The sequence below is a fragment of the Petromyzon marinus genome, chromosome 35 (assembly GCF_048934315.1).
Source record: "Petromyzon marinus isolate PM22_M1 ecotype Great Lakes invasive population chromosome 35, UKy_Petmar_22M1.pri1.0, whole genome shotgun sequence".
Taxonomy (NCBI): Eukaryota; Metazoa; Chordata; class Hyperoartia; order Petromyzontiformes; family Petromyzontidae; genus Petromyzon; species Petromyzon marinus.
The window spans coordinates 3062540-3083074 of NC_133701.1; the positions used below are offsets into that span (position 1 = coordinate 3062540).

The window sequence follows — 20535 nt, forward strand, 5'->3', positions numbered from 1 at the left end:
CACACAAGACATTGATTCAAACTCGTCTGTGACGCATAGTCTACAAATGTTTACATCACGTGCGTCGCCACTCCAGTAACCGATCCTACTTCCGACCATCTTCACCACACTGACGGGCATGGTGAAATGTGGTCAAACGTCCAACTATGATCGGCAAGGAATGGGGAAGCCTTCATCAAGCAGTGGAATGACAAACGCTCCCTTTTTCATTATTAAATATTTACCCAGGAAAGCATCACTCAATCTCCAGACTGTTTTGTCAAGAGAGTCCTACAATGGGATGTTTGACCATTAACGAATGCTGGGCAGGCGGAAGGAAATTGCGGTATCCGGAGGAAACACATGCGTAGGAGAGGTTACAAATTCAAACCACCGCGCACGTGGAATTCAAGAATCCAACGCTGTTCAGTGATCTCCTGGCCACAGCGCAAGCCCACAACGCCTATTAAGCCGTGGCAGTCTCCCATCCAAACACCAAACAGGCTTAAACCTCCTTAGCTTCCGCAATTTTACTGGACTGGGCACATTCAGCAGGGCGAATAGCTCATAGTCATTCGACGGCATGCAACGCGGCGATCGCTCGGGTGTCGGGGAGCGCGCGGGGGCCCGCGTGGCACCTTGATGACGAGGAAGACGTCCTGCGACGGGTAGGTGACGGAGAAGATGGCAGAGCGCGCCAGCGAAGAGATGGACGTGTTGGGCACGTGTGGGCGCAGCATGGCCTTGAGCTGGTCCGTATTGAGGTCAAAGTAGAAGTTCTCCGATATCTGGGGAAATTGAGGAGCGTACAGCCATCTCATTAATAAAAACTATTAAACTAAACAATTTTTCATTTTACCAGGTAAGGCTCACTGAGCTATATAGCTTTTTTTCTAAACGACCTGGCCACAAATGATAGCCCAACAAAGTGGATTATCACGTGGACATTTATAGCAGCCAAATAATCTAAACATTAGTAAACACGTGGTGATAGGTCAATAAATTAATACAAAAATTTATTCATATGCTCATGATACATGCAGTTGAGAATCGATGGTTTGTAAGTTATACAAATGACTTGATATGGATATATGTTACATTTCTTCCATTGGAGCGAACGACACATTATACGAGACAGACTACTGAAATGAGATGGACAGCAGCAACGATACAGAACAGTACACACAGTTATAAACTCGGCAGTCAAGAAGGGGAATTATTATTTCTGTAACAAGAGGCGATTAATTTTGACAATTGAATCGCTGGGTGGGGTGCGGGGGATGAATCGCGAAGACTCGTAGACAGCTCCCTCTAGCTGCTGCTGGAATTACTCCATCCCCGTGCAGCTAAAGGGCCTTCCTAATCAGTGCGAGCAGCAGCTTCCGTGGTGCTACCACGAGGCGGCGGGAAACCTGTCGTGACGAGGTGGCCTCTCTGCTCAGTGCATTTGGAACTTGCCTTCTTCTTTTCTTTCACGTCGTACAGCGCCAGCGACGCAAACACGGGCTCGATCTCGATCTCAAACCTACACAAATGTAACGTGTTCTCCGTGTTATCTTGCTTAACTGTTTAGCAAAAACAGAAATCGGACTCTCCAGATAGCATTCACATACACGCATACAACAATATTTTTTTGGTTTTTACCAGGTAAGGCCCACCGAGCTATATAGCTCTTTTTCAGTAGCGACCTGGCCACAAATAATAGCTCAACGAAGTGACTTATCACGTGGAAATTTATAGCAGACAAATACTATAAACATATGTTGATTCTAAATATGGAGGGGAAAACTGGAGGACTTGGAGAAAAATCCACACGACCACGGGAGAACATGCAAACTCCAAATATATAGGAGTCAGGCTTGGGATCAAACCCACGACCTCTTGTATACCGGGCAAGGCATATAACATTTCGCCACTGAGGTGCCCTACAACTAACATACAAATCACATTTGAACTTTACTTATAACCAGGTGGGAGCACATTGATGCAAATCGTTACTTTGAAAAGGAGACCCGAGGTGAAATGAACAAACGTACAAAACGAAACAAGAGTACACAAAAACCAACACCACAAATATAAAAATTTGAAATATCTATCACATCCGTTAATAGTATCGAGCAAAGGTTTGGTGCTTGATATACAACACCAGCTCAAAAGAAAAAACTCGCAAACGCGACCGAAAGCGACGGTGTGAATGTGCCGTACTTGAGCGATAAACACTTGACCAGCAGCCGCTGACCAAAGTGTTCCTTGGGCACCTCTGGTACAGTCCTCCTCTCCATGATCTCATCCTGAAAAATCGCACCCCTCGCTGTCATCAATACCCTCCACGTCGCCATTAATTAAAGCAATCTCGCTAGAAATCCTTTGCATGATGCTCTACTCTTAGGTAGCCGGGTGGCTCAGGTGTTACACCACTGAGCCGGCACTGCTGAGATCATGTGTTCGAACCGAGATAGCCACCTTTGATTAAAATGGTTTCTCAAGTGAAGAGTTGATGATCTCAGCGCCATCATCAATGACAGCACGAATAAAAATCATGGCATTTAATTTGTTTGTTTTTCGTTTGAATACACTCTAGCTCTGAAAAGTAAAAAAAATATAAGACCGTTATTCATGAACATGAAGTTCAAAATCAGTTTTGTGAAACATATTTCTGTGGGTCATTATCTAGCAGACAGCTATTATGCACTGCTTTGTGAGAGGTCTACTATAGTTATGAATGGCCACATCATCTCCTAACATTACACCGATAACACCGTTCATATAAAATGCAGCAAAAGATGAAATAAAACAATTACACAACAAATTCATCAAGAATCCCGTTCGCTTCCCGAAAATTATCCACGGTTCCTCCACGCTGGCTGCCTCCACTAACACTCCTTCCAAAAGGCATTTGATGTGGCCAAGCGCAAGCACCGATCCGTCGCTCCATTTACGCGGCGGACACACTCTCGGGCGTGCGGCCTCACCTCGTCCGCGGCTGGGTAGAGCACGAAGAGTTCGCGCTGGCGGGAGGCCTTGCGCAGCTCGCCGTTGCCGCGGTCGAGCTGGTCGAGCGGCGTGCGCTCCAGCAGCCCAGGCAGGCGCGAGTCCGGCTGCGAGTTCTTCAGGTCGAAGATGCTGGAGGCCCAGCTCCCGCGTGGAGTGTCCTCCAGCGAGTTGGCTGACACTGAGCACCGTCGTGTGTCCTCCTGCTGCCACACATCATCATCATTTTTATTATGCAAAATCAATCCACTACTGGAGCCCTCCCTCAGCTGCCACCATCTCTCATGGTCCTGCGATGTATCAGTCCACCCAACACCAATAGACAAAACGCCGTTTCCGCAGTTGACGTTCACTTGTGGCTGCCACTCCGACGTTAAGTCTCCATCAATGGCTGGCATCCCTTTCAGCGATGTGATGTGCATAAGCCCACTTACTTTTCTTAACAGATGAATATTACGTATAATTACGTATGTTCTCTAATCCATGTGTTCCTCTTTCTGTCTCTCAATGTAATTCGCAATCAAGCACCTCCACATGCTCCTTTGCACGCTTTATATATTTTTTGTCAACGTCCAGGTTTCGGATCCATGTCATACGCACCGATTAATATATGCCACCCACAACCAAGAAAAACCCACAGAGTTACGATTACACACTCTAAAATGTTGAACAAGTACATCAGAATAACCAGGCCAAACAAAAGATGACGAGCCTAACAACCTAAAACTCCTTAAATACAAATAAAGAACGTTCCAATGTCACGATCCAACGAATAACTCGCGCCGTACACAGGAATGGAAATTCCCTGAAACAGGGCAGCCACCACATCATTGCACATGACGGCCCCACCTCTAACCCTGACCCCCACTCACCGGTTCATCCGGCATGCTGCTGCGGTCACTCTGGCTTTCGTCCGACTCGAATACCTGCCTCGGCAGACCCTTCTGCCGCTCCTTCTGCCGCTCCACATGGTTGGGGTTGAAGCCCGTGCCGTGCTTGTGGTACCTGTGCACAGGAGATAATGCCTCTTGATATCATGGTCCCTCGTACCTCTTATTGCCAAGGCTGTGCTGTCCTTCACAGCTGATGGGGGGGAAAAAAAACATCAAAAGTTATAAGAGCAAGAAGCAAATACATTTTGTGCAACAGAGTGCGTTGCAAGATAGCAGCAGCGTACTTTCGGTTGACGATAGCCCAGTTGTCTGTGTACGATCGTACACAGTCTCGCACCTGTGGGTCCACCTCCCTGAAAAAAATAAACATTTGCATGAAATAATTCATAATAAAAACACTTTTTTTTCTTTGCACAATGGCTAGTTTGGGTTTTTGTTTTGTTTCTCAGTCAGCACATTATCAGGTGATGATATCTTGGTGAGCTTGTCACTCCAGTGGCTCATCAAGACAGGAAAAAATAGGAGAGGCAGAGAGCAGATGCCCCAGTGATAACAGCCCAAAAATATATATACTACAAACACAAAAACCATAGATGATGCACACAAAGACTGGAGCCTGGTTAAAAATAGCCCTGACAGATAAACTGTCTTTGCATACATTTGTCCATGCACGGCACACAAAGGCCCCACAGATTTACCCAAGAATAGAGACATTATATGGGTCATGCACATTTTTACAAATGTGACGCGTGCATGAGAATCTGCGCAAGAAATCACTTGTAAACCCAGGAGAGCCTCGAAGCTAATTTTGGAAACAGGTGTCCAATCTCGTAAACGACTGAGTGCAGCGCTAGCTACAGATTCCCCTTGCACGAGACGTTCGCCCATGCCGCCCGTCGCCCGAGAGGCAATGCCCATGTACAACATACGCATCCTCAGGCACGGAGGGCTGCAGCGTGCGGCACTCGCGCGGCACGAACGTGACCTCCACATCGTCGCCGGGAAACTCGAACAGTTCGCGCAGCGCATCAGAGTCCCCCGGCGGAGGGTGCGTCATCAGGTAGTCCTCAAAGTCCACGGGCTCCACCACCTCCGTGAGCGGGATCTGCAGGAGAGCCAAGCGCATGCATGGGTACGAGTATAATGTGCACAAAAGCACACACACTGCGTCAGTGTACCTTTGCCACGTGTGGCGAGTCAAGGATTCACCATAGAATCAGTCAGAATCTTTATTTATCATGGAGAAATCCGATGAGTTATGAAGCTCTTTTTCAGAGATGTCCAGGATGGGTGGGTCAGAAAGTTACAATACAAAAAAAACAATCGGAGTGCAATGTACAGGAAAGGAAAGAAAATCAAGAAAAAATATGTAAAAAATACAGAAATATATATCAAGATGCAACCCAATTTTATTTGAAATGCCTTACCTTGATGAAGATTGCTTGTGTTGCGATCGAAACGTCGTGATTTGTTTTATTTTATTTTCTACCTACGTGACTTTACTGAAAGAACCAAGGAGTATGGATTCCTGCAGTCACGAAAGCTTCAAATCAATATGCAATAATTCGTTGATCAAATGCAATTATGACACTCATGTGCGTGAGAACTGATTGTTTTTAACTGGTGTGGCCTGTAATACCCTGTATCCATGAGAGGTCCTACATTCAATACGATACAATGAAATGTGAATTCATATAACCTCTCAATGCAACAACATCACAAGGCTTCTGTGCAGAAACACTGGGCACATTCATTTCATACATGTTTTAATCAAGGCTGGCCGACTCAGGATTGTACTTTGACTTGGGTATTAGTTCCTCAAACCACCCAGTCACCTCATTTGAATTTTTTTTTAAATAATTCCCCCTCCTTGCCTTTCAATTAATTGTACTTTGAGGTTACGATTTGATTCAAGACTAAATCATTTTCATAACACCGTGTAGTGGATGGATGGGGTCGTGTGAACCTATGATTACATAACATATGAACAATAGGGGTTTCCAACATGAGGAAAGAAAACACATTGTACACACACTTTGGCAACAGCACTTAACTTCCCCAGCACTCAAGAAAAAACTCAAAGCTGCAAAAACATTTTTAAAACCCAACTGCTAACATGGCTTCAACACCTTCAGGACTAGCCCCACCGAAACGAAGTACTTCTCAGTCCCACTCAACACAACACGTTACATTACCTTGCCGCCTCCCATCTTGAGAACCAAAACGCAGTTAACATCGTGAACAGACTTGAGGCATCTCCGAACACAGCTGCTGCGTTGGTCGGTGATGCTGCAGAAGCTCTTCAGGACGGGTCTGTCCCGATCGTCGGCGTCCGACACAACAACGAGCGGAACACGCCAGGCACCGCGTGCACCCAGGGCGGACATGATGACAGTGCTGGCGGTCACAGCCGCCACCCGCTGGCACGATCTCCGAGTGACAGCACGAGCGTCCGAGCGTGCTTCAAACAAACGCCGTGGATTGTCTTGTTTAAACGCAGAAAGAACGGGTCGGTCGGTCCGCAGCGAGATGCTACCAATGAGTTAGCAGCTCACTCGCATCTGTCTGCACCCCTGTGCTGCGCTCCAGGGCTGAGGGGGACTGGCTTTTTTTTCACAGACCACCGAACGCCTGGCCATCTGTTTTTTGCATTTTCTTGTGGAAAAACAAGCATGGCCAGCTGCGGTGAGACTGCGCCTAATCTCCGCTGCCTTTGCGCTAACAAATGATTAGCCGGTGGTTGTTTTAAATCTGATTCAAGCCACGTAATCCTTGAGCGCCCAGCTCTGCGCGAGTGTAGTGCTCTACAAAGTGGGGAATCTGGTGGAAAGTTCTGTGCCGAGTCGCTCTGCCACTCGAAATACTAGCACCATGAATGGTCGCAGCTTGTTCTAAATGTAAATACACTGCATCACTATGACATTATAAAACACACCCATTAATTCAACAGTCACCGCTGCAGCATGCCAACTGCATGAATGCATAATAATTAAGTGAGCCCCCTCCTTTGTGAGTAAAACCGTTTCTTCATGACTTCACTCTGGTGATCAGTGCCCAATCAGCAGCTTGCACAAGTAACCAGATATGTGAAAGCTGCCACCAGCATCCAAAACGCTGGATTTGTTTAAGCTTTTAAAGGGATACTCTGCGACTATTTGGCCCCATCGGGAACATAAAATACCTGGAGCTGACACACAGGAGTGAGCCAGTTTCTGTGTTCAGCACAAAATGTAAAACTCAACCCCACCGGGTTTCGTATGCCCACCGACAGGGACCTAATCAACCAGCCAGGGTCAATAGGCTACCAAGCGGCAGAAAACAACTTGATTTGTTGATCTGCATTTTATTTTCAGAATCTCAAAGCACCTTACAATAAAATGTGTAAAAAACACATAATACAGAAAAAAATAGGAAAAGTAGAACACAATAAGAAAAAGCACCCGAAGACCTCACGGATAACCAACTGCGGTACTAGCGCCACCGGGCCGCATGCCACCGAGTTTGGCCACAGGTGGTTGTCACGGGTAGCCACCAAAAGATGTTGGAATTGGAACGTCAAGGTGCCTCACTGAATTGTACTTGCCGACAGGACCACAGACAATCACGCTGCACCAGGGCTGGAGATACCAGAATCAGAACGCTGTCTTTCTAGCAAAAGACTGGAACGATTTGCGAGTTCCCCGGAGGTGTGGTTAACATCACTGGCAAGAGCTGCAGCTGTTCCAACTTCAATCCAAACAATCCAGGGACGCTGAGTCATGCAATTTAGCAATTTAGCAATCTATGTGCAAATTTATCCAAGCAATTCTGTCAGTCTCAAGATTCTTCTTGAGGAGGGTCTTATATGGGATGTTGGGCACATTCCTTTTTAAGAACTGTACAGAGGTATTCATGAACTCACTTCCCATCCTGCCAATTCAAGTCCAGTTGTTGGGAATTTTGCAAATCTCCATTTTCCATCAACCCTAGGCTCCAAAGTGCTGGATTAGTGGCAAACACCATCAGGTGTTCAGCATTCATGAAACTAGAAGGATCTCATCCCAATGTAAGTATAAACACAGTGCTTCATGTAAGTTAAATAAAACAGCATCCTCACCACAGCTCATCCCAAACGGGTTCATTTAAGAACCTCAAATTAGTTATCATCCAATTCGAATCATATATTATCCGGATTGGTAAGTAAGCACATTTCTTACCACGAAAAATAATTTACCATGGAACTGGAGAGATAAAATTGGCTTATGTGAAGGACCAAAATGTATTGCTGTATTTCAAGGCCGTGAGAGATGGCAATGCTTTGGGGAGACCTTCATCCAACAGTGGAAAGGTCACAGCTGATGATGAAGATAACAATTTACCAATTCCTGTGTGGAGATGAGTGACATACGCAAGACAGCTGGAACATGAGAGGCTTTCCTTCGGATCAGAGCAAAGCAACTTTGCAAAACAAATAGTTCACCCTTCCCTCCATGGACACAAAGGGCAGCGCTTGTACAAAGAGCAGTTTCGCGTTGGCGCGGCGATCGGAGTCCGGTGGAAGATGCTCACCGTCTGAGGGGCCCCGCCACCCGGGAGAGGCTTGGACAGGTGCGCTGAGCCACCATACTGGGAGAACAGCTGCTTGCGGACCTCCGCAGCCACAGTCCTGCAACACCGCGCCATGGACGGTCCCGTCAGCGCAGTACAAATCGCCGCAGCACGTGCCGCGCATTGGGCAAATCAGATCATTAGTACATTTGGTGTTTGCGCCATTCTTAAAGCACAAGGTTATCACAAAGGCAATATGCTTCACAGCCTTTTATCATCTGCAGTATTTTCCAAGTAGGGAGTGATGTTTATGTGTCGCTTTACCCAATTATGTTTTGACGATTTATCCTTTCAATTGTCAACTTTGGACCGTGACAGGCATACAACTTTTCTTTTAAAGCATGGCGTCTGGACACAACAAGCTACCAATGTCTTCTGTAAACCTAAGTTTGTCACGGGTACATGCATGTGTGCACCCCTTTGTCAGTGGTGGAGCGTGGTGAGCACGGGCCCTAGTGCAAGGAATAAAATGGTGCCCCAGGTCCAATTTCGTCCCTCTTCATAGCCTGGCATCCTGGCCCTCCGTCCTGTGAGCCCTGGTGTGGTTGCACTGCTTGCACACTCGAAAGCTTTTCCACTGCCTTTGCCAATCCACTGCTGGATAGATTTTTTTTTATACTATGCTGGTCACTGTGGGTTTGGTGAAGTGGGGAGGGCAGAACCGGTTCAGATGACACTCGTCCTGATTGCTCTAGCTGAGAATCGACATTGGGTCGCTGGTTTCATAGTGCAGCACGTTAACCACTGGCTCACCACTCCACCCCTATGGAATAATGGACTGAAAATAATACGTGTGTACTGAGCGTAATAATTTGTTTAATCGAGTAATTTAATTGTTACATATGTAATTCCACTGAAGCCACATAAATAAGACTCGTTACCAAAAGTCTGACCTCCTTTTAATTGGTTTAAAAATATTCATATTCAGTTGCATAAAATTCAAATATCAGGTGTTTAATACAAATAATATCATGTTCATCAAAACAAAAGCTGCCACCATGTTAACCCGCCCAAGGTTTCCATGGCAGCATTCATTGCTGGCTTATGGGTATTCATTTACAAAGCCTATCATGTTGCTGGCTTTATATTAAGTCTGATGAGAACAGTGGAAACCCGACGAGATCAGTGGGGAAAAGGTGGAAAATGAGTGCAGATTTGAATTGGTAGGCAGTGGTATATCTGCTCACCACAGTTCACTGTGTGGTTTTGTCGGATGTAAAGACCATTTTCTGTTGATCCCATGGGACTTTCACTCCACCCTGCTCCAAGCCTTAATCTGACCTCACTAAAAATGCCAACAGCCACTTTGAGGAGGCCTCTCCAACTGGGTATTGTAACAGGGACTAACCCAGGGTTTCTGACCCTCCCCTGTGCAGCGAGAAGCAGATAAGCCCATGAATAGGCTATCCTAACTTTATTAAATCGCGAGTACGTTATTCACACTGCATGCAAAATCAGTTTCTTAAGTCTGAACTGGCATATCCAGCATACTAAGCTACCCATATCCTTAACAATGACCTAAACACCGACCCATACCATGAACCTTCAGACATATTCTTAAACTTAACGTGTATCCCTGACCTAACCCACTTGCCATACCAATGATGCAAGTCCTATTCCTACCTCTAGAACTATGTTAACTCACATTTACCCCTTAGATTAAAGTTGAAATATCCCATTCTTGACACCAATCATACCCCTTCCCCTATTACACAATACAAGCAGGCTTGATACTGACTGACCAGGCCGCTCTAAAAGGATACTCAAAGGCCCTGTGTCTGTGAGATTAGAGTAATTAATGTTAATTACATTACAGTTAACTTTATACGAGTACCGGAGTGACAATGCTGAGAGTGCTGGAGCGCGAAGTTCCCTATCGGCCCTGCGCCCCAACCCACCCGTTTCACAAATCCACACCGACCAGGGTGGTGAAGTATGGTCAAACAAACCACAACGACTGACACGGGGGGAGGGGGTAGAGGAAGGCCTTCATGCAGCAGTGGATTGGCAAAGGGCTGTTCAACGCCAATTCGCTTATTGTAAAGAGCACAGCGGCGAATAGCAGAGTCGTAATACAGCAGCGATTAAATCAAAACCAAAACGCGGCGACCATCCAACCACTTCCCTTCCTGTGGCAAGAGGCGGCGGGCCCTGCAGCCGCGATCTCCTGACCCCAACGTCTCCATCATAACCACCACAACCATCATAACAATCACAGCCAGCGACAATCAGCTTCATAACCATCATCATCATCACCACAACCATGTCCAGCGTCATTACCACCAGCAGCACCATCGTCAATCACTTTCAGCATTGTCGTAAGCAGTCATCATCTTCACCAGTGCAAGGAATCACAACATCCATCACCACCACCACCGTCAGGGAGGGTCCTGACAGCCACCGAAACGAACACATCCAACCATCCCAACGCCACCCATCACCAAACACTATCGTAACAAACGTCATCACCACCATCACCACCACCACTAGCAACCACTGTCATCGTCAAAAACCACCACAACCAACACCACCAATCATCATTGTCCACAAATCCCGGCCGCCTCCATCCCACGGGGGTCGACATCCATCACCGGGGCGGCGTTCCGCCTGGACTAACATCGCGGCCACGGAGGAACGAGACGAGAGGCGTTCGTTCCCTCGCGGCCGTGAAACGTCGCGCGCGGGTTTATTTTTATTGTTTTCCCCTCAGGTGTCGTCCCGTTGACGACCACCGTATGTGGACGACTCGGACGCCCAAAGACCCTCACCGATTGATCTTCTGCGCGAAGGCGCGGCGCTCCGCTCCGGAGGCCATTGGACGATGAAGTCGGCCCGGCTGCGGGACCCGGGTCCGCCGTCAGGGGAACCGGTTCCCACTGTCTCACACCCCCCCTCACCCCATCCACGCCACCCTCATCACCCCCCACCTCACCCCCCACCTCACCCCCCACCTCACCCCACCTCACCCCCCACCTCACCCCTCCACCTCACCCCCCACCTCACCCCCCACCTCACCCCATCCACGCCACCCTCATCCCCCCCTCCTCACCCCCTACCTCACCACCTCACCCCATCCACCTCACCCCCCCACCTCACCCCCCCCATCTCACCCCCCCACCTCACCCCCCCACCTCACCCCCCCCCACCTCACCCGATCCACCTCACCCCCCCCACCTCACTCCCCCACCTCACCCCCCCACCTCACCCCATCCACCCCCCCTCACCCCCTCATCCACCTCACCTCCCCACCTCACCCCCCCACATCACCCCATCCCCCCCACCCTCCTCACCCCATCCCCCCACCCTCCTCACCCCATCCCCCTCCCTCATCCACCCCCACCTCACCCCATCCACCCCCATCCATCATCCACTCCCCCCCCCCTCATCTACCCCCCCACCTCAACCCCCCCACCTCGCCCCATCCACCCCCCCCCCTCACCCCCCATCCACCTCCATCCATCATCCACCTCACCCCATCCCCCCCCACCTCACCGCCCCCCACCTCACCCCATCCACCCCCCCATCATCCCCCTCGCCCTATCTCCTCCTCAACCCCCCCACAGTCTGTTAAGGCTATGGGGAGGAATCTTTGTCCTTGTCAGCAGCCAGCCCTGCTATGTCTGTGTTGTCTATCAGTCGGGAGCGGTGGCGCAGCGGTTAACGCGCCACGCCACGAACCCGACGACCCGAGTTCGATCGCCGCTCACGACCCCCAATAGTGACAGTGAATATCTGAACCGTTGCTGGACCTCCCCTGGGTCGACTCAGCCTTTTAAATAAGTATCTTGATTTGAAGCTTTCGTGACTGCAGGAATCCATGCTATTTGGTTCTTTCGGTAAAGTCGCGTAGGTTTCAAATAAAATAAATCACGACGTTTCGGGCGCAACACAAGCGTCCTGGTGCGGTGTGTGGGCGTGGTGTTCTTTTAACAGCACTTGCTCCCACAGTCTGCTAAAGGCTATACGGGGGATCTTTGGCTTTGTGTCTATCAGCTCGAGATTGGAGAGGAAGAATCCAGACCTCTTAGCCAGCTGGAGTGTTAAAAAAAAAGTTTAATGTTTTTTTTGTTTTCACAAAGTTGCTGAACACAGCGCCCAAAAAGTTCAACAAGTCAAACGGTCAGCGACAAACTGCACCATCAACGTTCTAATAAATAAAAGTTAAACGCGTATCTTGGGTTGAGCGAGGTCATTAAGTGTAGTGTAAGAGCATGGGAATACACACGCTGGGAGGGATCCATGCCAAAATGTAGCAAGTGCTAGGGAAGATATAGAAAGAAACGTGTTTGTGACCTGCAGTGTGGTAAGGAGGTGAGTGCGAGAGTGTGTGAGTGAGTGAGTGGTCCGAGTGGCTGAGTGTGTTGTAAGCTGCAGTGTGGTGGGTTCGACACGGCGTGGATGAGACGAAACAGTCCAGTGTCTGTACTCGTTGGTTCTTTCGGTGAAGTCGCGTAGGTATAAAATGAAATAAATTAAATCACGACGTTTCGGGCGCACACACACACACGAAGCGTCCGTCATCAGGTGGGACAACCACAGCAAGAAACAATTGCTGAAGTTGGCGAAAGGGCTGCGGTGACAAGAGGCTATACCACTTCAAATCTAGATTAGTCAGTGTCTGGTAGACCGAGTTAATTAACATGAGTGAAGGAATCAATGACTGCATTTTACAGGAAGGGTAACATGGTAATAGCGATACGAGAGTGATACTGGTAGGAACCTCCCGGTTACACCAGCCTACAGGGGATTATTGTGTCCGTCCGTCGTGCATCCAAAAATGGGAGGGGTGGAGCTGGGTGGGGAGGGGAGGGTGGGGAGGGGCTGGGTGGGGAGGGAGGGGAGGGTGGGGAGGGGCTGGGTGGGGAGGGAGGGAGGGGCTGGATGGGGAGGGGAGGGTGGGGAGGGGCTGGGTGGGGAGGGAGGGAGGGGAAGGTGGGGAGGGGCTGGGTGGGGAGGGAGGGGAGGGTGGGGAGGGGCTGAGTGGGGAGGGGCTGGGTGGGGAGGGAGGGGCTGGGTGGGGAGGGGAGGGTGGGGAGGGCCTGAGTGGGGAGGGTGGGGAGGGGCTGGGTGGGGGGTGGGAGGGGTGGGGCTGGGTGGGGAGGGGCTGGCCACCCCGTGGTGCCCTTATAAAACTCAACGTTTAACCTACTCACGCCGGCTTGTGCCCGCCCTCACAGTCGGGCATATTTGCGGAATGCACCACGTGGTGCCGCCGTTGACCCTGGCCATTGACCGAGTAACTCAACGTTCCTACCAGCTCCCTCCGCAGGAGAATGTGTTAAGATGGTGAGTGAGTGACTGGAGTGAATCGGCGAGTTCTGGATTTTCAGTCGAACTTAGATCAAGTTTGCCTGCGTGGTCGCCTGTCCTTTAACAGAGAAAGAAAATGAGAGACAAAGTATATGCAGAAAGACGGATTCTCCACACCCTGGGCCGTCTTAATATCTTAACTTTGCAGAGATAAAGCTTCATTGTCACGGAGAGACAGAGAGAGAGGAAGACAAAGGAGACGTAGCAAACACGAAGGGAAACGAGACCAGCACACAGAAAGAGAGACATTCACACAGATACGAGACACACGGAAATAGACACAGGGCAGAGCCTCACCGGTGACATCACCCCCATCTGTGTCCCTGGATTTGACTTGGGACAGAGACACCGAGCGTGAGAGAAGTGGAACCCCAGAGACTGCTGCAATAAATACGACAGAGTGGGGATCTGTTGTAGACGTGGCGAGAGAAGAGTCACAGAGGGAGACAGAGATAATACAAGGGGAGACGGTTCGTCACTGGGAAATCCATAATGTGTCCATATGGAGCCGTTCATAAATGACGTCACGCACCTAGGGGGGGGGGGGTCAGACATTTGTGACGATGTGTGACGAAGGGGGGGGGGGGTGAGAAATGTGACGTCACATCAAAATGCGCAACTTTAAATAAATATAGACAACACGTTCTACTTAATTAAATATACTTTTTGATAAATGTTTTCATCATACAACATCAGAGTGCAGCGGCACATTAAATACGCACTACAATGCCAATAGTTTAAAGCGATTTGAAGCATGTTTTATATATTGGGGGGGGGGGGGGAGCAGAGCTTTGTGACGTCATATTTGAGGGGGGGGGTCTGACTTTTTGTGACGCCGTGTGACGAGGGGGGGGGGGGTAAAAAATCGTCCAAAATCACATGACGTCATTTATTGGTTCTTTCGGTAAAGTCACGTAGAAGGGAAATAATAAAAATAAAACAATACAATTCTCACGACGTTTCCATTGCAACACAAGCAAGTAGTTTATGTAGTTTAAGAGGTCGCGGCTGACGTTGGCTTTGACAAGAGCCAACGTGGGTAGCGAACCATATGCCGTCAGACCCATGGGAAATATTCAATGCCAGTTTGACTCAGCTTGAGTCAAATTGCAGTAATTAACAGCAGCGCCACGCGTTGGCATTGTCGGTCAACTGGAAAGATGAGAGGACAAAGGCTTCCTTTGCCCGAGACACACCTGCATTGACGTACAAGCATGCTGAACTTCTTTCGCGCCGTACGTAGACAGCTTGTGTCGTGTCGTTTGCTTAACGATGTAAGACTCACTGGTCAGCTGAGATGCAATGCTAAATGGATTGGCAAGTGGGCTGTGCACAATGTTACATTGCACGTTGTATTAATGTTATACATTGCAAGTTAACAAGGCTATGCGGCATGTTTGCAATGCACACGTGTGTTGTGCATAGTTATCGCGTGTGTTCATTTTCATTCTAAAAATAACAAAGAGAAGCGAAAATTTTTCAAAAATGTAAAAAAAATAAAAGCAATGTTAAATACAGTACATTAATACATTTCCTTTGGCGTAACGTCGGCTCGGGCAGATTATTTACAGACTGGTCATAGTAAAATTATGGAACATTAAACAGATATAGGATGACTATTAATACTCTTTGGTTCTATTCGGTAAAGTCACGTAGCTCTGTCGTCCCGACAGTTCTGTTCCTTCACCTGAAGAAGGCTACTTGTGTTGTGGCTGAAACGTCGTGATTTTTGTTGTTTTATTTTTTTTTACCTACGTGACTTTACCGAATAGAACCAAAGAGTATGGATCCTTGCAGTCACGAAAGCTTCAAATCTAGAAAAGGATGACTATTGTGCAAGTATGTAAATATAGAAGCATTAGCAGTCTAAAAATAATCTGCCCGACCCGACTTAGGCTACAGGGAATTCATACAGTGTACACTGTAATTACATCGATGTATATTATTTTGTGCAATACGCTATTTTAGATTTTTCGCGTTACGTAATTGTTTTTGTCCTGATTTGTACTCGCCTCGCTGTTGTCACTGTGTGCTCAGGGCCACTCTTTCAGATTAGACTTCTCCTAGTTCTCTTGGGTGTGTCACCTGCTTGAACACGCCGCAACGTTACCGGTACGTGCACTTGAACTTGACACATCAGCTGACAACGTGCAGGGAAATTGTGCACGCGGGGGGGCGGGGCTTGTGTGTTGAGGGGCGGGGGCTTTATACAAGAGGGCGGGGACTTTGAAGGTATTGGGGGCGTGGCTTGTGCTCACTGGGGACGGTGCTTGTGTTTATTGGGCGGGGCTTGAGTTAACCAGAGGCGGGACTTTGTGTAAAGAGGCGGGACTTGAGTTCATAAGGGCGGGGCTTGAGTTCACGGGGCGGGGCTTATATGTGGCGGGGCTTATGTGTGGCGGGGGCGTGGCTGTGAACATGGCGGAGACCGGTCTACCAGAGGCGCTGCTCGCGCGGCTTCAAGCCAGTGACGGCCTTGACAGCGGCGATGTGGCGGCGCAGTTCGGCGTGGACCACCAGATGGTTGTGGGCGCCGTCAAGAGCCTGCAGTCGCAGGGAGACGTGAGTTCCGCCTTATTTGTTTTGAAATGAAGGCAACCACCACAACACGCGCGTAGCGGCACGTCGCCACCTATCTGGGCATAACCGTTTCAGATTTCCCAGTCCGTTTGGGCTGCCGCGCGATACGATTGGCGGGTTTCTAGGTCACGTGCGCATTCTGGTCCACTGGTGCGGCAGTGTCGCTACGGCTGTGGCCAATGGGCGTTGTCCGACGCCCCGGCGCTATGCTTGAGCGCGCTGGGAAATGCAACGCGATCCACGTGTGTGGTGATGGCGGGGATTGCCCGGAGGGTCCCCCCCCGCGCGTGGGAAGCGACAGACGGCGCGACGAGTCGTGGCCCCCTTTTTAATCCAACTAGCCCCGGCGGTGAGCCTCGCTCACCCGGGACGAGTGCTCTACTTCGCGGAGGGGGAATAGGCCACGTATTGTAACGAGGGCCCCCGCATGTCGTAACGAGGGCCCCCCCGCACGTCGTAACGAGGGCCCCGCATGTTGTAACGAGGGCCCCACATGTAACGAGGACCCCGCACGTTGTAACGAGGGCCCCCGCACGTTGTAACGAGGGCCCACACGTTGTAACGAGGGCCCCGCACGTTGTAACGAGGGCCCCACATGTCGTAACGAGGGCCCCACATGTCGTAACGAGGGCCCCGCACGTTGTAACGAGGGCCCCGCATGTAACGAGGGCCCACACGTTGTAACGAGGGCCCCCCCGCACGTCGTAACGAGGGCCCCCCCGCACGTCGTAACGAGGGCCCCCCCGCACGTCGTAACGAGGGCCCCACATGTCGTAATGCTGCGCAATTTGCGGCGACGTCACCGGAGAGCGAGCGTGGCGCGCCGGTTTAAAAAAATCCCATTCATACTCTTTGGTTCTATTCGGTAAAGTCACGTAGGTAAAAAATAAAATAACAAAAATCACGACGTTTCGGCCACAACACGAGTGGCCTTCATCAGGTGAATCCCATTCACCACATCACCGTTACAATACCGCAGCACGAACAGCACTCCTCTGTGTTTTTTAACTCGCTGCCTGATCGATATTTACGTTTAGTTTTGTGTAAATGACCGAGCTGTTTAGTTCTACTCCACTCGTTTACGATTGTCCACTTGTGTCAATCCACTGTAGGATTAGGGCCACGGCATGCGGTTGCCTGCTGGGGGGGGGGGGGGTGTCCGTCGTGTTGGCCATACTTCACCGCGCTGGTCAGTGGCGGTGCAAAGGAGACGGAATTAGTGCTGGCATTGCAACGAAGAGGGAACGGAGAGGATCACTATCGGGTCGGTAGAAACTGAAGGCAAATCTGTCATCGTCCAGCAGTGGATAGGAAATGGTTTAAAAACATCACGTGTATGTCTACTTGAAGTGTATCATGTAATCACACTTATTCAACAAGGTTATTATATAATTCTTCGCACCTACGATTGGCACAGTTGGCTACGTACGCTGCAAAATATGTTTAATAAAGCCTTAATCAGCTTTTAATTTTTTGAAATGCTTTATTTTGCTACACAAGGATATTTGAGACACTTGGAAATTATCCACATATCCCTCGTCTTTATTCCAAATAAAGACGTTTGTCTAATTTGAGTTCTCGCCTGATTATAAATTACATTTTGGGCTTTTTGTGGTTGTGTAAAGTGTCAACTGGGCATGTGGAGTATTCCATACGAAGCTTGAACTGTATACAATTCATTTTTAATTACGTTCACTGAAATGGCGTGCGGGAACTTTACACGTGGCTTTTGTACATTAAGGGGGGATGATAGGAATGTTCATGGTAGGCAAAGGGCAATCAACTTGGAAGGTCGAAGCAGAACATGGAGGGAAAGCGTTTGACATGATGGGCAAGAGGAGAGGAGGTCGCGATGGGTTGGATATTTGTGTGGTATGGAAGAGAGTAGGTTCATGAGAAGGGCATTGGAGTGGCATTTTGAGGTCAGCCACCAGGATGAAGGCCTATCTCCAGATGGTGGAATACTTTAAGGGCAGTCATTGAATACATTTAATGGGAAAAAAAGCTGAAAGTCATTGAATGATTTCATACATTCATAACATATGGAGGTTGCGTGTCGAATTGTGGGATCTGGTAGAAAAGATAGCAACGGTATTATGGGTTTTGTGGCATCATTGACATTTCCTGTAATCACATCTCGATCGTAAACCTAACCAACTGCCCCAGGGGTTCACCCGACACGACCCCTCCTCGCGTGCACGTCGGTCACGAAGGGTTACCCCGTCTCATCCCATCGGAGTCTCCGTTGACTCGAGCGGCGTCCCTTTCAGGTCATCCAAGTGGAGAATCGCTCAGCGACCAAGTGGGAGCTGATGGAGGAGGGCAGGGAGGTGGTGGAACACGGCAGCCACGAGGCACGCGTCTTCCACGCTGTGCCCCCGGAGGGCATCCTGCAGAGCGAGCTCGTGGTGAGAGCCGGCATGCGGCGGGCTCGTCCCATCGGCGATTGAATAAATCGCCACCGTTCGGGGTTTACTAACGTAGTCAAATCTTTTTTTTTGGCCGAAGTTTTGCCGTCTTGTCTGTTATTGGTCTGCGGTGTACTGTCTCGTTTATTTTACGGGTTGGTTGGTACCCGCCGTTTAGCTAAAAATGTACAAATTATTTGCATATAATTTGTGTAAGCTGTATGTATAAGGATCGATATTAATCTCCGAGTCAATGCATCTTTGCATACGTATTGAGAGCAGTCCGTTTAGAGATTAATTTCAGCCACATCAATCCCCATATTTACGAGGTTTTTTCACGATTCACCCATTAACATACATTCTTATACAGTACTCGCAATACGTGCATAGAATTGTGATGTTAATTTTATACTCATAGTTGAACAAGACAACAAGCAACACGAAAAACACCAAAGGAATATTACAAAGAAGACACAGCAATGTATTAAATAAGTATGACAATTGAATCATAAGGGCTGGTGAATAATACGTTTAATATTCATAGATGCAGCATAGTGCGTAGATGCCACTGCCGTATAAAGTAAGCATTGCGTGAGTGCGATTGTGTGTGTGTTATCGAGCGGTAGTGTAGTGGTTAGCGCGCTGCACTATGAACCCGGCGACCCGAGTTCGATTCCCGCTCACGGCCAAAACCAGTGATGATTATCTGAACTGGTCATGGGCCTCCCCTAGGTCGACTCAGCCACAAATGAGTACCAGGTGCGGTGTGTAAACATCACCACTAGGGAGACAAAGGCGGCCAGGCATGGTGCTGATCACCCACCCCCTCGTATGCTGTTCCAGCCTTCATATATGCTGGCTAACAGCACTTGTTCAGGCTATACAGGTGACCTTTGGCTTATAGACACATCTGTGTGCTCTACACAGACAAGCGGTGAGCTAAAGTGTGTGTTTGAGTTTTGTCAGCTGTGACGTTTTGAGAACATTTGTTGAGAATTCTTGTTATTGTTGCAGAAACTGCCCAATGGGAAAGTTGGTTTCAGCAAGGCCATGTCCAGCAAGTGGCTACGCATGGACAAGTCCGCGGAGAATGGGCCTCGGGTCTTCCGCAGCGTACGTCGAACCTACAGCGTCGTGGGCCATGCGTGACCTCCTGCTGCTTCATATCACGCGGCCCGTTCCCCCTTGACCCCATGACCCCCTACCATTTCGAAACAGCCTGAAAACTATACATTCATCTCACTGCAAGCATCTTGACCAAACTTATCGGGCGCTAGAGGGGAATATTTGTTTTAACTGACAACGGCACTGTGGTTCTAATTTTCGCGTGCTCAAGTCACTTCTGCCAGTGTACGTATGTTGAACTTCCTTTGCACCGTACGTAATCAGAGGTGCAAGGAGCTCTTGCAGTTATGGAAGTGACTGAGGTGTGTGCTAAAGGTATCTGAAAGTCCTATTTGGCCTTTGGTGATGAAAATGATTCCCACCCCTTCTCTACGCTGAATGGATGTTAAAATAGTTGCATTGGGAGGGGGGGGAGGTGTCATAACATACTTTGTGTTGCATCGGGAAGACCAATTGACATCTGGCACGTATATTTACAAGGGGTTTGGAGTAAACGTCTGTAGATCGAACTAATGTGTGCTGATAGAGAGTCAATGTTTTATGGTATTGTATTAGTCACGATGTTTTGTGAATGGTGTAAATCTTAAACATTGGTTTGTAGCATTGGCATCGTATATATCGGTATCAACTCAAACGTTTATGTAAAATATATATATAAGAAA

General features: G+C 48.8%; 2 protein-coding genes across 21 annotated transcripts in view; one reads left to right on the forward strand and one right to left on the reverse strand.

Moving 5' to 3' along the window:
* Positions 1 to 11337, reverse strand: part of LOC116948840 (dedicator of cytokinesis protein 7-like) — a 74518-nt gene extending 63181 nt beyond the window's left edge. For 15 of the 20 annotated variants that reach the window (XM_032966004.2, XM_032965988.2, XM_032965996.2 and 12 more), the window contains exons 1-9: positions 11219 to 11337; positions 8412 to 8508; positions 4793 to 4968; positions 4148 to 4216; positions 3843 to 3975; positions 2952 to 3176; positions 2185 to 2270; positions 1438 to 1504; positions 618 to 767 (exon numbers count right to left, since the gene is read on the reverse strand). In XM_032966004.2, the coding sequence (XP_032821895.1) occupies positions 618 to 767; positions 1438 to 1504; positions 2185 to 2270; positions 2952 to 3176; positions 3843 to 3975; positions 4148 to 4216; positions 4793 to 4968; positions 8412 to 8508; positions 11219 to 11265 (1050 nt within the window). In that variant the 5' untranslated portion in view covers positions 11266 to 11337. The remainder of the gene's footprint in view (positions 1 to 617; positions 768 to 1437; positions 1505 to 2184; positions 2271 to 2951; positions 3177 to 3842; positions 3976 to 4147; positions 4217 to 4792; positions 4969 to 8411; positions 8509 to 11218) is intronic. The other 5 variants (XM_032966000.2, XM_032966002.2, XM_032965994.2 and 2 more) reach the window with 1 other exon arrangement.
* A 4810-nt stretch (positions 11338 to 16147) lies between these two features.
* Positions 16148 to 20535, forward strand: part of FARSA (phenylalanyl-tRNA synthetase subunit alpha) — a 54297-nt gene continuing 49909 nt past the window's right edge. The window contains exons 1-3 of the mRNA XM_032966006.2: positions 16148 to 16322; positions 18611 to 18748; positions 19763 to 19861. Coding sequence (XP_032821897.2) covers positions 16152 to 16322; positions 18611 to 18748; positions 19763 to 19861 — 408 coding nt within the window. The 5' untranslated portion in view covers positions 16148 to 16151. The remainder of the gene's footprint in view (positions 16323 to 18610; positions 18749 to 19762; positions 19862 to 20535) is intronic.